This window comes from Ceratotherium simum, chromosome 9, assembly GCF_057802395.1.
Source record: "Ceratotherium simum simum isolate JZ-2026a chromosome 9, ASM5780239v1, whole genome shotgun sequence".
NCBI classification, from domain to species: domain Eukaryota; kingdom Metazoa; phylum Chordata; class Mammalia; order Perissodactyla; family Rhinocerotidae; genus Ceratotherium; species Ceratotherium simum.
In genome coordinates, this window is record NC_141908.1 from 23,623,434 (window position 1) to 23,639,670 (window position 16,237).

At 32.8% G+C, this 16,237-nt stretch overlaps 1 protein-coding gene across 5 annotated transcripts in view; it reads right to left on the reverse strand.

Moving 5' to 3' along the window:
* The window catches only part of LRP1B (LDL receptor related protein 1B), a 1,862,264-nt gene that overhangs the window by 238,403 nt on the left and 1,607,624 nt on the right, over positions 1-16,237 (reverse strand). For all 5 annotated transcript variants that reach the window (XM_087435122.1, XM_087435120.1, XM_087435121.1 and 2 more), the window contains exons 57-60: positions 12,480-12,663; positions 8,615-8,700; positions 2,655-2,777; positions 452-633 (exon numbers count right to left, since the gene is read on the reverse strand). In XM_087435122.1, coding sequence (XP_087291248.1) covers positions 452-633; positions 2,655-2,777; positions 8,615-8,700; positions 12,480-12,663 — 575 coding nt within the window. The remainder of the gene's footprint in view (positions 1-451; positions 634-2,654; positions 2,778-8,614; positions 8,701-12,479; positions 12,664-16,237) is intronic.

Genomic DNA, 16,237 nt, shown 5'->3' on the forward strand with positions numbered 1-16,237 from the left:
ATGGATAATATACCTTGTTATTTAGTATCCATGGATACTACTTATGTCTCCTGCTCTAAATTGAGGCAGTAATTACATCACCTATATTTGTGACAACCACAAACACTGCAAAACATGATCCAAGAGTTTGTTCGTATGTCTTTCCTCCAAGATTTAAAGGCACTAAAATTGGAGAAATCTGTATGTTTTATTCATTTCCACATGTTTATTGACTAGTTAGAAAAAGAGCTGTTTAAAACTTTAAAAAATCCTTGCTGTAAAATCCCATCATTTTAATGTTTTCTTTCAGTGTAACAGTCACATTTCTATTTTTGATTTCTCAATAAGAATTTCTACACATTTACACTTTACATTGGTTTCCATGTTAAAACCTACAGAACAAAATGTACCATATTGAATGTAATCCACAGTCTTAATCTTTAACTTAAGATTTTCAGTGTTTGTTACAAACCCAGCACGAGGATCTAAAGACAGGTCCCTGGGAAACTTCAGCCTTTTGCTAACGAGTATAGTAGGGTATAAGCCATTGAGTTTGGATACTTCAATAATCCTTTTTTCTGTGTCAGACCAATAGAGGTTTTTTCCAATCCAATCAACAGCAAGGGCATTGGGGACAGCTGTGTTATGCACTACCTAACAAAATAAGAATTTAAAAAGTTAATAATGAAGATGCCTAGAGTAAGAACTGAGCAATTATTTCTTGATTTTTATAGAGATATAGAATTCCATTTAAACATTAGATATGGAATTTAGATCAGCATAAAACATAGAACAATTTACTCTAATAAAATAACTCACTTGTTTGTGAGAAATTACCTAACATGTAATTAAGCTCCCAGTAATTACAAGCGGGTTTAAGAAAGAAACATCAAAATAAAAAGCAGTTGCATGGCTGCACAGCTGTTGATCACATTTTCATCAGAGTTTACCTGTCCTCTTAAAATTTGGGGCAGAAATTCTATCACGCACAAAGACACACACAGAAAGAATTATTGATATTATTTATTTTTGACAGGTTCTTGGGGAAATAACAAGAGCATTCACCACTCCTTTAACTGCTCTTGCCTGTTTAAATTATCTACTACAATGAGAGAGAAAAACACAAGTGAGAACATGCACTAAGTATTTCAAACTAACCAAAAGGGGGTAAAAATATACTCATACAACTGCTGTGCTCAATTCTTACCCATGTCAATATCAAATATAATAAGGTTATAGTCTTTGTACATACAAATATGATGCATATGAAATAACCAAAGTTTCTTGATCTCTATGACTGCTATTTCTGAGTTCTCAGTGCTTTGAGGACTATAGGAAAGAAGCCATTGAACTTTGGGGCCGTGTAGAAGCCAACAGTTGTATAGTCAGAAACAAGAAAACACTGATGAAATTTTATAGTCATCCTTTCCCTAATGCCATCAACAGTAAAGATACAAAAAAAAAGGTAGCGTGAACATTTTCAGCAATTAATGACATCAATCTACTGTATTGAATTGCAAAGCATCTTTTCTTCTTTCCTCCAAATTCCAAATTTGGAAAATTGGCATGGCTGACAATTTAAATGAAAATCAGTGAAATAGTAATCTCAAGGGAAGAAAGATGCATTTTGCGATCCCATGTTATGACATGATTTAAAGTAGAAATGGGATAGTAATGGCAAGGCAGTAGAGAACTAATCTCCTTTAAAAATATTCAAGCATCTTCAAAACACATAAAAGTGACCAAAAATTTTAAATGTCATATGAAAAAATATATAATCAAGTAGAGTAATTTACTTTCATAGTTTTGATATAAATTGTCAGAGTTAAAATATAAAAGAAAAAAATCATCTGATTCTTTTTCTATTTAATTTACTGATATTATTATTATAGACCATCATTAAATACAGTTATTCTGAGTCACTTGAATCCAACCTACTGGTTGTTTTGGCATTTTATACACACATTTCAAGATTCCATTAACATTTTCAAAATTTATTTTTCTCACCAAAACTTTCTGTATGATATTATAGATAGCTACAAAAAAGTTAAAGTTATTGATGGGTTCTATCTACTTGAATTTAAACTTCTTTATAATACATTTTATTGCATATATAAAGTGCAAATAATTTTACTTTAAAACTCAAGATAACATAGAAATGGTGCCAAGTAGCTCATAGCTAGAATGTGACGTATTTAATTATCATGCTATCTAATCAGAACATTCATGATTTTACACAAATGCATTCAATTATTTCTATATATAGTAGGTTAATTTTAATAGTGCTATAATTTCAATCTACAATCTAATAATTAATTCATTCAATTACAAATTCTCAGACTCAACTTTTCCTTTTATATAAAATCAGCACAATTGAATCTCAGGCACTAATCATTCAAGCCGAAAGCATCCATCACATTTTCTAGGGTTGTGAATAAAGTTCCAAATTTTATTTACGCAATTTGATTTTTATGTTATTGCAAGTAATAGTGTTATAATGAAACATACTTATATTTCATATTTAAAGTATATATTAACTTACACCGTACAAATGTGAAATTCAAACCAATGTAATACATTCTATGAGTTGTATCATTACCATCAAAAAACATTACCATCAATTCAACCATATCAATAAAATATTTAAGAATCCCATCATTGTAGTATCTAGTTACCTTAATATCACTTCCATTTAAACACATTCTATTTATGCGGCTGCCATTTGGTCGGCTAGAATCAATCCAATAGATGAATTCTTCTCTGTAATCAAAATCTATAGCAATAACATTGTTTAATCCCTAAAAATAAAAAAGAATATGTTTGAATAATAGTGAATAGAGATTACTTTTAAATGTTTTAGGAGTTCATAAGAATCAGTATCTCCCTTTGAATCTAAATAGTTATAGTGATTACAATAAGTAGCATTTGTGACCAATTCTTTTTAAAAGTATCGTTATGTTTACATTTTCCCTATACCATACACTTAAGATGTTGCATAATTTATTTGAAAATATTTTCCAAGTAGGCCACAAAAATTTTGGAAAACTTATAGATAATTGTTCAAGTAAACAGCCAGTAATGTAAAAAAAAACCAAACACGCTTTTAGGGAGATAAGGTTAAAGATTTTCACTTTAGATTAATATTAAATATAAATTTGAAGCCATTATTATTTGTTCTGTAAAGTAACCAGAAAAGAGCATACATCTAAGTTGGAAAGGTAAAAGATCCCTGAAGATTTAAGATGAGCCCCAGATAGCTGTCTAATGGAAATCAGAAAAGAAGGTTTAGAACTTTTACTTTTCCCGAAAAGCTTTTGTTTGAACATCAGAAATGAACTTCTTCGTTTTTTGTTTTTTTTATGCTTCAAGTCGCCCCTTAGGCAATACAGTGGCATATTAGAATTTGAAAGTTATAACCTTAGGTGAATTTTTGACCAAAGAGGAACCGGGTGGTCAACATCTTTGTATTCCACATGGTAGAAATATGAGGAAATGCCTTTCAGACTCACCATTATACCTTTTTTAGCAGGTAACGAAACTGAACACGAATACAGCTGATGAGTTTCTGGATGCTACAGCTCTTTGGTTTGGCATTTCTGCCATTTGGTTTGATTTGAGGATTGTACATGAGGATCTGGGAATCTTCTTAGCTGTCAAATTGTTTAAATGATTGCTTACAGGTTAGTTTAAGTTTCACCTATTGTCAGGACTCGATTTACTACCTCAATCGATTAACAAAACTTGGATCAGCATATTAAGTGTGTTAACTCATTTTAAGGTTTGAATAGCTTATTAATATATAAATTCTTATGGATTAAAAAATAACTGACACTATAGACATTTGGCAAATCCCAAGAGATCTTTGCCATGTCTTTATATCTGATGTAAGCTTTTTTACATCAATGTTCACCCCAAAGTTGTAGGTAAGTCTCAAATTGTTTTGGGGGTAATTTATGAGTAGTTGTAGTCTTAGAGACAAGAATTAGCATCTTCAGGGAGATAGGCTTTTTTGTTTGCTTTAGTTTAGTTTGGGGAAGGAGGGAGGGGAAGGATGGTAATTCCCACGTCTGAGTTCAGTTACCACATCTATTCTCAAAATTTAAAATTTGGTAATAATAATAACTCTGCATTGCATTTATATAGTTCTTTATAAGATTCAGGCCAAGGCTAAATTATTATTTTTCAGATCTTATTTCTTTCTAACAATCTCCAAGACTAAGGATAGCCTATGTATAGAAGCAACTCAGAGAAGATTCTGGCAAATATTGACTTTTTCTTTCTCTCAGCAGGGCTAAATTCTGGTGGTGATGGTGTTAAAGTCGTAGGTTCAAATCTTATGCTTTTGTTTGGCTTAACATGATTAATTTCTTTTTCTTCAGCTTCAGATTATAAAGTTAATTTGAAATAGCCTAATTCTACAGAATTGCATGCTGTCGGTCATAAACAAGAGGGACAAGGAAGTAAACATGACTCTGTAAATTCCTCACTATGCCTAGATGAATAAATGCAAGAATACTTCCTACTGACTACATTACTAATCAAGAATAATGACTATAAATGCTAAAAAAAAGGCAACTAATATGCAGTTGCAGATTCAAAAGATTCATTAAATATTTACTCACATGCTAAAAACTAGAGGACTCCTTAAACTAAATGCACTTAAGCGTACATATCTAGGAAGTTGTCTATGCAAAATAAATCAAGGTTCTAAAATATAAACTGAATATATTCCAAGTTCTCTAGAGGGTTTAATAAATTCACTTCAATAGTAGTCTACAATATCCTTTCTATCCAAATGTTTCTTTCATCAGAGGAATAAGGTAAATGGGTTAGGATTCTGTGATGGCCTGCCAATTCAGATAGATAAATTAGAGTTTTACAGGGAAAAAGTAGAGAGAAATTTATCTCTAACTTTAGCAAAGATTTACCCACAATCCCCAGTCATGGAAGAATTATCCTATTCCTTTCTTTACAATAATCAATTTAGATAATGAAAATCCAAGTCCAAATTTAGCAAGTCAACTACAATAAATTAAAGCTGTAAATGCAGAGGAATTGAAGTCTTGAATTCTGACATGTCTATCTAGCCAATCTGGTCATTTTTCTACAGCTTTACTCTTAATCCCCACAGAAAACAGTGCAATGCTCTCTTTGCAGAATTATATGCAAGGAACATTAAAACGGCCCAAAGCATGGTCAAAATACTGTCTAAAAACTAGAGTCATCTCAGTGGTTTCAGAGCTGAAAATTGGTTTCATCAAAATCCTATTTGCTTCTTTCATTTCTATAGCTGAAGATTTGCACCCTTTGGTTCAAGATGATTAATTTAGGAAATTGTGTTTTGTTTCTCTATACAATTTTACTGGAATAAAGGCGCTGTTAGAATTGAATTGGATAACATATTGGAAAGCTACTTGATTAATTTTCGTTTCTAAAATCCGTGTTATTAAAGTATATTTTCTAAATGTGGTGTATGAATTTAAGTCACAGCTGGCCTAGCTACAACTATGTTTTAAAATATATAGGGTGAAAAAGATATGACAGTTGTTTAATTTTATGCTATAAAACTTCATGAGATTGTTACTGACTACAACAAAGGGAATAAAATTCAAGATATTAGGGTAAATTATTCTTCCTAATCACTTACACACAAGTGTAACACAAAAATTAAGGCAAAGGTGTTGTCTTTTCATTTATTTTGACTGACAGAGAATATGGAAAGATAATTACTTCCATTTTCTACTTCATTCTGCATATGTAGACAAAATCTCTGAGGAAAAAAAAAAGGTTTCTACTGCATAGAACTCCTTGAAATGCTATGGAACCCCTTAATGCTATGATGAAACTGGTTAAAAATATTCCTGAGAAAGGGGCCGGCCTAGTGGCATAATGGTTGGGTTCGCGTGCTCCGCTTCGGTGGCCTGGGGTTTGCAGGTTTGGATCCTGGGTGTGGACCTACGCACCTCTCCGCAAGTGCTGCTGTGGAGGCATCCCACAAACAAAATGGAGGAAGATTGGCACTGATGTTAGCTCAAGGCCAATCTTCCTCACACACACACACACACACACACACACACTATATATATATATATATATATATACACACACACACACATATTCCTGAGAGAAATGATACATTCCTAGCAGACCACAGGCAAAACTGAATATAAGGCTTGTCTTTAGTTTTTTGGGTCTCTACTTCCTTACTCAGTGGTCACCATTAACAAATGCTCTCCAATGACATAGGTCCTCAGAGTCCTCATGTGCTGTCTCATCTTCCTCACGCCCTCTTCGTTTCTATAAACACAGCACTAAGAAACTGTCTGAAATTCATCCCCGCTTAGGTACTGGTGACTGGCAATAGTCTAAAATGATACCACCTGAAAGTGTGTATTAAAGTGGTTTGGTTATATAAAATAGACTTAAATGATGCACAGAGGAAAAAGCCATTTTGCTCCATTAAGAACAATCTTTGATAACATATTAACCATGATAGACAACAAAAGAGATACCAGCAGAAATGTCCTGAGCCACAGAGTTGAAAAATGAAGCAAGAAGCTGTCATTGAAGCTCTGTTATAGTTGTTTCAAGAAGTCAATAAATATTGTTGCTATATTGGTTAAATTTGTGGTGTAGCTGAGCTTATAAATAGGGTATTTTAAAGAGAGAACTTTCTCCCTTTAAGATAGCACAGTCTAAAAAGAAGAAATGCTAAAACTAAAACAAAAAAAAAAAGAAAAGACAAAACCTAGTAAAGAGAAAATGATCATGTCCCTTTTCCAGAGACCACACAAGGAAACCAGTAGCTGGTGCACCTAACTTTGAGGGTATAGAAAGGCTTAGAGAGAGTATGGAGACATACTCAAGAGAAAGAGATCATTTTCAATATTTCGTAAGTTTAATACAAGTTAACATTTGATTGCACAGAAAAAAAGAATTAAATTAAGTTAAATAATGTAGAAAACCATTTTGGAAGCAAAAACTTTTCCATTTTAAAGCAGTGATGTATACTTAAACTTTCTCCCCAAGGATATTTCTCTTATATTATTCACCCCTTAAAGAGATAGTTGTCTAATTCTTATATTTTAAATAGACTTCTGTTTAGTTTTTATAAACAACATGAAAATATTTTATATTTAACCCATCTCCTAAGGTCCAGAATTAGAGAGAAAGGCAATATGATATAGTGGATGTTGGTGGCACACTCCAAACTCAAGAGCAAGAGTGTAAACCTTACAGACATTCACGAATAAGGCAAGTATGCATGTGGTAAGCACATGGAAAGTTCGAGGACTCCGGTGAATTGGAGAGCATGGGCTTTATGTCAAAATGGCAGCTGCTACACAGCTTGGATTGTGGCCATTCAGGGATGTGAGCCCAGCACTGCTATGCCTTCCTATTTTTTCATGAGTTGCCAGAAATCTGGATTTTCATGTGAAATTTTCATTTTCAATCTGTGACTTAGGAAAAAGCTGGAAAATCCTACTCTGTCAGGAAGAGTCAATATCACACTTGCTAATGAACATTGCATTTAAAATAAGACTAAATCCTTAAGCAAAATGAATGAAACTCTAATAATAGCAGTGGAGGAATCCATCAGTAGGTGGCAAAAATAATTTTAGTTAAGTAAGTATTCTTTATGGTGCTGAAAATCACCGCATGAATGGTTTTCTTCGTTTATGCCTAATGTTGGCATAAACATGCTACAAGAACAAGAAATATCCTTATTTTTGGCACATTTGTTCTAGACAGTGCTTTCACATATTCATGTCACTATTATACAGTATGGGGCAAAGAGAAATTTGTAGCAGAACAGATACAAACTAAATCTTTCCGAAGAAGTGATTTCTCCTGACAACTAAAAATGTGCTATAACTAACTGTTTGCCCATTCTCTAATCCATGTAGTAATCACTCTAGTTTTAATGACTTGATTTTATGCTATTTCCACTGCAGACTGGGAGGAAAAAAAAGAGTTGAGGTGAGAAATTCACAGTTTTATATCCTATCATAAAATGGAAATCATACCTTTTCATCTCAAATAATACATATAAATAAACTCTGACAATAGACTCAAACATCAAAACAGATGAGCCCAGATTCTCTTGAAGTGGATGGGTTTAGGGATAAGGAGGGTAAGACTGAAAATATGTGTCTCACAACCTTTTAACCATAACTGGGTTACATCACACTTTTGTTCCCTTGCTAATTCCAGATTTTAAAGGTGAGGGATAATCAATCCCATTTTATTTCCTGGTTCTACGAACAGAAACTTAAAGTTCTGGAGAAGGTGTTTATTTTTAAATCCCAAGGGGGGAAAAAACCAATTTGGGTAATGTGCAAAATACCTTAAAAGAGAATTTTAGCCTTCTCTAATCTAGCTATTCTAAAGATAATTTTTTCCTTGCATTAATTATAGTTTGCATCTTCTACTTTCTTTGATATGGTATGATGTGACAAGCTGGGAGCATCACCTGGACAATTCAAACAAAAAGTTTATGGTAATCTTATATACACATATGCATGTACCCATGAATAAGTGCTTAAAAATTCTAATTGTGAGATATTTCTAGAGCTCTAATGTATATCAGAGTGACCATATTAAATAGTAGGAAATCATCATGAGAATGTCATACCTGTTTCAAAAGTGTGTAGTTTGAGCCATCAGTGCTAATTTTCCTTATCTCATGATGATCAGCAAGAATTAGAAAAGGTTCTTCATCTAAATACCAAGACAAAAAACATATTAGACTTTTAATATTTATGATTTTCAAGTCTGCTTAGTTTCACTTTAGTTTCTGCAGTGACGTAAATTCACATGCAGTGCCCTCTGGTTGACTAATGGTTAAAAAATTCATACTGAGCTCCTCAGTTGATAATTAAATGAAAGGACAGCAGATACTCATGCAGTACAGAAAGCTAGATAATTCTAAATCCTTCTCTTTCTCTCAATTTTCTTGAATATTAAAGTATCAAATTTATTTGGAATTAGTAGAAAATATCTGCTGTTATAAACTGATTTTTAAATGAATTTCAGAAAAGGATAATCTACACCTATCTTAGAAACCTACAGTACAATTAAACATGCATATGGAATTCTTTCTTTATAATCAAATAACCAGCTTAGGGCCGGCCCCGTGGCTTAGCGGTTAAGTGCGTGCGCTTCGCTGCCGGCGGCCGGGGTTCGGATCCCGGGTGCGCACCGAGGCACCACTCCTCCAGCCATGCTGAGGCCGCGTCCCACATACAGCAACTAGAAGGATGTGCAGCTATGACAGACAACTATGTACTGGGGCTTTGGGGGAAAAATAAATAAATAAAATCTTTAAAAAAAAAAAAAAAAAAAAAAAAAAACAAATAACCAGCTTATGTGTTCAGAATGACTTTGGTGAAGACCAAGAGTATCATTGCCTACATATACATTTTTCATCTGCCTGGGGGCTTTTCTTAAATAATTTCTGAACTCCAGGTTCTATAATCTTTATTAATTTTACCTCTCTTCACGAGTTTTACTATTTAATCCTTTAATAGTCTTTATTTCCTTCTTATAGTTTGTCCATCATGTTTTAGAATCTCATATGTTCTAGAATCTAGGAAAGAATAAGAATATCACCATGCTCCGTATATATAAAGATCATCTAAACCTTTAGATTGGTTTTCTGTTCAGAATTTATTTGGAAACAAACTGTATTCTTAAATAAAAGATATCCAGAAAGGTTTGTATAGTATATTTATTTGAATATGTATCTGAGTAATTTAAAGTCAATTTGACCACATTCTTGACTGCTATAATCTTAGAGCAATTCAATAAAAATTTTGTTCAAATTCTTTTTAAATATCTTTGTTTCTAAAATATATTCCTCTACATAGTTGCCAGGTAAGCAAATTTAGTGTCAGCAGAAATTAGAAAAAACAATGAAAAAGGTAGGCACTTTATGTAATTTAATGTGGATTTTATTGTTATAGAGTTATTGTCCTGTTTATGTTCAAATTTCTTACTTCCTCCTTTTCTCCTTTAGTTTCACTGTAAATATACAATATGTAGAGTATTAGACTATGTTTTGGCGTATTTTATGTCAGGGGTTAGAAATGTGTGTCACCTAGGCTGGACATCCTCTTCCATCAGTGATGGCAGCACCCTAATCAATCATTCCAGTCTTCCTGTTGAGGCTAAATTGAGACTCAGACCCTTGCTCAATAGAGTCAGCTCTCAAGTTGAAGGTGCCTTGCCATTCCTGTCAACATAGTCCTCTATGTATAAATATAAAATATGTCAGTCACATTCTACCTCAATACTTATGCAGTTCTATTCTTTACAACTTAAATATAAGACCTGAAACTATAAAACTCCTAGAAAAAAACGTAGGGAAAAAGCTCTTTGACATAGGTCCTGGTAACGAATTTTTCAGTATGACACAAAAAGCACAAGCGATAAAGACAAAAATAAGTAAGTGGGACTACATCAAACTAAAAAGCTCTGCACGGCAAAAGGAAGAATCAACATAATGAAAAGACAACCTACAGAATGGGAGAAAATATTTATAAACCATAAATCTGATAAGGGGTTAATATCCAAAATATATAAAGAACCCATACAAATCAATAAACAATCTGATTAAAAAATGGGCAGAGGAAATGAACAGACATTTTTCCAAAGAAGACTTACAGATGGCCAACAGATACATGAAAAGATGCTTAACATCACTAATCATCAGGAAAATGCAAATCAACCCACAATGAGATATTACCTCACACCTGTTAGAATGGCCTTTACCAAAAAAGACAAGAGATAAGTGTTGGCAAGGATGTGGAGAAAAGGTAACACTTGTGTACTGTTGGTGGGAATGTAAATTGTTTCAGCCACTATGGAAAACAGTATGGAGATTCCTCAAAAAATTAAAAGTAGAATTACTGTATGATCCAGCAATCTCACTTCTGGGTATATATCCAAAAGAAATAAAAACAGGGTATCAAAGATGTATCTGCACTCCCATGTTTATTGCACCATTATTCACAATAGCCAAGATATTGAAACAACCTAAGTGTCTGTCAAGGGATGAATGGATAAAGAAGATAGAATGGAATGGAATATAATTCAACCACGAGAAAGAACAAAATCCTGCCATTTGCAACAACATGGATGGTACTTGAGGACATTATGCTAAGTGAAATAAGTCAGACAGAGAAAGACAAATATCGTATGATATCACTTATGTGTGGAATCTGAAAAAGTCAAACTCATAGAATTGAATGGTGGTTACCAGGGTCTGAGGAGTGAGGGAAATGGGGAGATGTCGGTTAAAGAGTACAAACCCACAGTTATAAAATAAATAAGTTCTGGGGCTGTAATGCACAGCATTGTGATTGTAGATAACACAGTACTACATAGGTGAAAGCTGCTAGAGGGTAGATCTTAATGAAAAGTTTAAAGTAATGGAAACCTTGACCAGTTTTTTAGATTTTATCTCTTCTTGGTCCATGTCACTAAATGCATGACGTATCAAGCAATGAGCTGGCCAAAAGCAGGTAGGCTGGCAAACAAAACACTGAGCTCCAAATAATACACAAATTGATTCAGGGATGAATATTCCAAGAATAAGTAAAAGTGGAATAAAAAATTGAAAGAAATTACATTTTTCTCCATAATGTGCAAAGTTTTAACCCCTTAAAAAAATTAATTTTCTAATTCCTGTCCCTGGTATTTAGATGAGAAAACATCTAAAGTTTTAAATGTTGTCACCAACATACATATATATGAGAAACAGGCAATGCCATTTAATTCATGATACTCAAAAACAAGATAAGGAAGATAGAGACATCTTATGCACCATTTTTTTTTTTGCCCATTTTAACAGTCATTATAATATATTGCTTTGTATCATTTTAATATGTGTGATTTTCTCCTCTAATGAATTACAATACTTTTTAAGTTATGGACCACGTTTTGTTGAATTTTTTAATCTACAGAGTCAAAAAGAACTACTTAGAATGAACAGAAGTTTAATACTATTTGCTGAATCACTGAAAGAATTCAGATAGTTTTCCATAGCTGATTTATTGTTGTTGTTGTCACCATTATTACTGTTATTATTGACCTGTTGTTCTCCTTGGCATGCAAATATGAGTGTGTGTGGTGTAGGAGAGAAGGAAAAATTATTACAACACTGTCACAATAAGCTCTTTAATAGTCTTGGCCAAATCCGCTCCTAAGAACCTGTGATTCAACAGGAAGCGGTGCTCGAGCTAGTTCTTATTTGTGAGCACTCTCAAAATCTAGAAAACACTTACTAACTCACAAGGCCATAATGCAATATTATTACAAACAGCAGTTTGTGGACAGCACAGAAAATCGGAGTGACAGATTCCCATAGCAGGTAAGTAGGGAAGAATTTTAATCTCACAGAAACAGCAAGGAGGAGTAAATTCAATAAGAATGGCTATAAAATGCAGGATCCATAGGTGTAACTGAGGTTACATCAGTGGACAAGTTCAATTCAATACCTGAGAGTGATTTGCAGCCATTTGGGTTACCAGGTTGTATTTCATACCCATCTGTACAGAGGCACTTGTAGGTCCCATACGTATTGATGCATTGCTGGCTACACGGAAAGCCCGAAGAGCATTCATCAATGTCTACACATGTTTTACCATCATCCTTCAGCTGGAATCCAGGCCAGCATTTGCACTAGAGAATGAAAAACAAGGATATTCAATTCATATCATTGTCACTATCTTTTCTATTGGATACCTCTTTAGCATGTTTTAAGTAAGAAAATAATTTAAGAATAGATAACGGCAAGTCTTCTTGTCCTCCAGAAATTAACCTTTAATAACAATTACATATATTAATAGGTAAAGCTAAAGTTAAAAAAGGATTCTCCCAAATATCATCTTTTGATCATCTGAAGTTGGCAAGATTACAAAAGTCAACTAACATCACCAAAACCATGTGGCTAGTGAATGGCAAAGAAAACATAACTGAACAGTCGACTTCTTTTGTTCTTTTTCTATTGCATTATACTATCTTTTTGGAAGATTTTAAGAATTAACCCTTATGTGGAGCTTTGAAGGTCGCTAACATTGTCACATATATTATTTCATTAGAGCCTTACAGAAATCTATGATACAGGTATTACTATCCTTAGTTAACTGACGAGAAACCTAGTGGCACAAAGATGAAGTTGCCTAGAAAAAGCCAGTAGGAGAGCTGAGGCTGTCTGTAATTTTTAACACACAGTCAGGCTCAATTAATATTTGTCGACTGGATCTGATTCCACGACCTGACATGTTGATGCTATCTGGAGAAATAATAATATTAACACAGTTTCCCCACCATAATCAAATCAATTTGTATCATCAAATCTTTTCTTCAGCATCTCTGTCATTTTCTATATGGCCTTCTGATTATGATACGCAATAGTTACTAACTGGCATGTCATTCATGAATACAATGTCATGTCATATATGTCTTTGCCTTTCTGAAAATAGTGAGGTGCTGTGATTGGTCACTGTCTTTCAGTTCCATATTCAGGCCCTGTCAAGTAGCATATGAAAATTATAATTATACAAAATGAACCTATAATTGGCCAGTTGATTATGATCATATTAACCTTTACCAAGACTATTTAGCAGTCTTTGAATAAAGGAACCTGTGAGTATTGAGTAGCACAATGACTTAAGAAAGAACTCTAAGTTGTTAAGAGTAACTAGTATTCAAGAGTTATTCGTAGTAAACATTTCATATTCTAGATAATTTATTTGAGGGTAAAAGTGATGGCAGAGCTTTGTAACTATTGGGGAAAATATTAGAGGGACATACGTATATATTATTAAATAGTCAGCAAACAATTAATTAAGGGGTAGAATTTTTTTAAGTACAAAAGGCGTTCATTACTTAAGGGGAAGCAACATCAACTTTACTTGAAAATGCTCAAAAGATAAATAAATACCTTTTTCTAAGTCCTTCTACAAGGAATAAATCCCTTTAAGATCTTAGAACTTTCATCTTTAACAATTTACACCAATATTTTCCTAATAATCCTCAGCAATTATGAGGTTTTTTTTCCTAAATCTCTAAAACCCACTACCAAGCCAGCAAATCAAAGCAAAAGCCACAGCTTGATTTCCCAAACTCTGCTCATCTTATTGTAGTCTATGACCATGTTACTTTCCTTGAGAACATTCATCCTGCTACTTGATTTAGGAACTCAGGGGAATTGGTGCTTTGCTATAGCAAAGAAAATGAGATGCTTAATGTTACTGAAGTGTACACTTAAAAATGGTTAAAATGGTAAATTTTATGTCATGTATATTTTACCACAATTTTTAAAAACAATTTTTTAAAAAGTGAGAAACTGACCGGAAATAAGAAGGCATCACTGAAAAGGACTGGAAATTACATCACGTGATCAGGAAGCCACAAGACTCATAGGCAGACACAGAGCAGTGTTGAATTCAAGGGGCACTTTAGGACAAGTGAAAGGAAATTTTATAGAATGTGTTGAATTCCTCTCAAAGAGTATTACAAAAAGAAATAGTGTCCCAATTTTAATGGGATTTTTGAAAATCCCTTTGGCTATTGTTAGGCTTATAGAACTACTACTGCATCAAATAGCTTGGACAAAAACACATTTATGGAAAATTAATTTCTTGAAAGTAAAATTGATGAAAGTACTGAATGAAATATACATTTCTATGAACTAATGAAATTGAGATGTTTAAAATTTACAAGTTTTTAAAAATTGTTTATTGAAAGAGAAGATTTTTTAAAAGATAATTTCCTCCTCAATCCGTTAACCTTGTTTTAACAAAAATAATTTTGCTCCCAAATAATCAAAAGGCATCTGTGGGAAATTCTACTAGCCTAACTTTCATAATTTGAATGAAAGAAAATACTGTATGATCTCACTCATAAATAGAAGATTAAATAAACAAACACTCACATAGAGACAGAGATTGGATTGGTGGTTACCAGAGGGTAAGGGGGCAGGGAGGGGTGCGAAACGGGCGTTTAGACACGTGTGTGGTGATGGATTGTAATTAGTCTTTGGGTGGTGAATATGATGTAACCTACACAGAAATTGAAATATAATGATATACACCTAAAATTTATATTATATAAACCAATGTTACTACAATAAAAAAAATAAACAAATAATAAAGTCTGAATGCCAACGCATAAGACCTTTATGTATGCTCACAAGCCACCGAACAGAGATGTTCAAAGGTTCTAAATTCTAAGAAAGAAAATATTACAAAATAAAGGAAAAAGGGCTCAGAAAAAAAAAAGAATCTTTTTCCTCTTCAAAGATGAAAGATGAGATTCAACTATATTTAATAGAAAATCACAGTTTAAAATTTTCTTATCTTCATTTAAAAAGAAAGACAATTTTTATGAAAGTGAGATTTGTATATATATATATATACAATGTCATCTTAATTTTCCTCATCATCAAGAACTATTTCAAAGTTTCCTGATTTATATTAAATTTTATACAGGATAATATAGCTACCAGAAATAAATATAGCTACCCAAACTTTTCCTATTACTTTCAGGAAAATTTCCTTGCAGTATTTTAAGTGATATTTGACAAATACTGATTATTTTATTTCTAACATGTACATTAAAAGTTACTTCTCTCCCAGAAGTGAATTTATTTTTACATGGTAGATTATCCTTCCCAACAAAATAAGATTCTTGCTTTAGTAAATGTTATTACTCCCTTTTTAACAGTTTAAATATATTGTATTTGTTTTACAGCAAACTTGCAAATTGTTCACAGTCCATAGGTCTAAATTTTACTTTTGTAAGCAATTTTCATTTTATTGCAGAATTTGGAGGAGCATTTCTTGTCATGTTCTACTGATACTGTAATGAGAAATAGGTCACTGGATAGTTCTCCCCCTTCACTAGAAAAGAGAAAACCATCAGCTGAAGTTTTTTCCCAAAGTAAATAAGCATTGTGTTGTACATAAGGCTTTTTACTCAATTTCCTATCAATAAATTATCATAAATATAACTATATATGTGTGCATGTGTATATATAAATATGTGTGTGTGTATATATATATAATCGCAATACAATATGTAAAATATTTGCTTTGAACCTTTGCTTAAATCTCTTATTTATGATGCTAGCCTCAACTCCTTGAATTTTCATACTGGTCTTGTTTCCCCTAAAATATGTTTTATTTTATTCATTAGTTTTGACATGTGTACATATTCAGGAATGTTCTTCACAGCAATTCTGTCAGATATC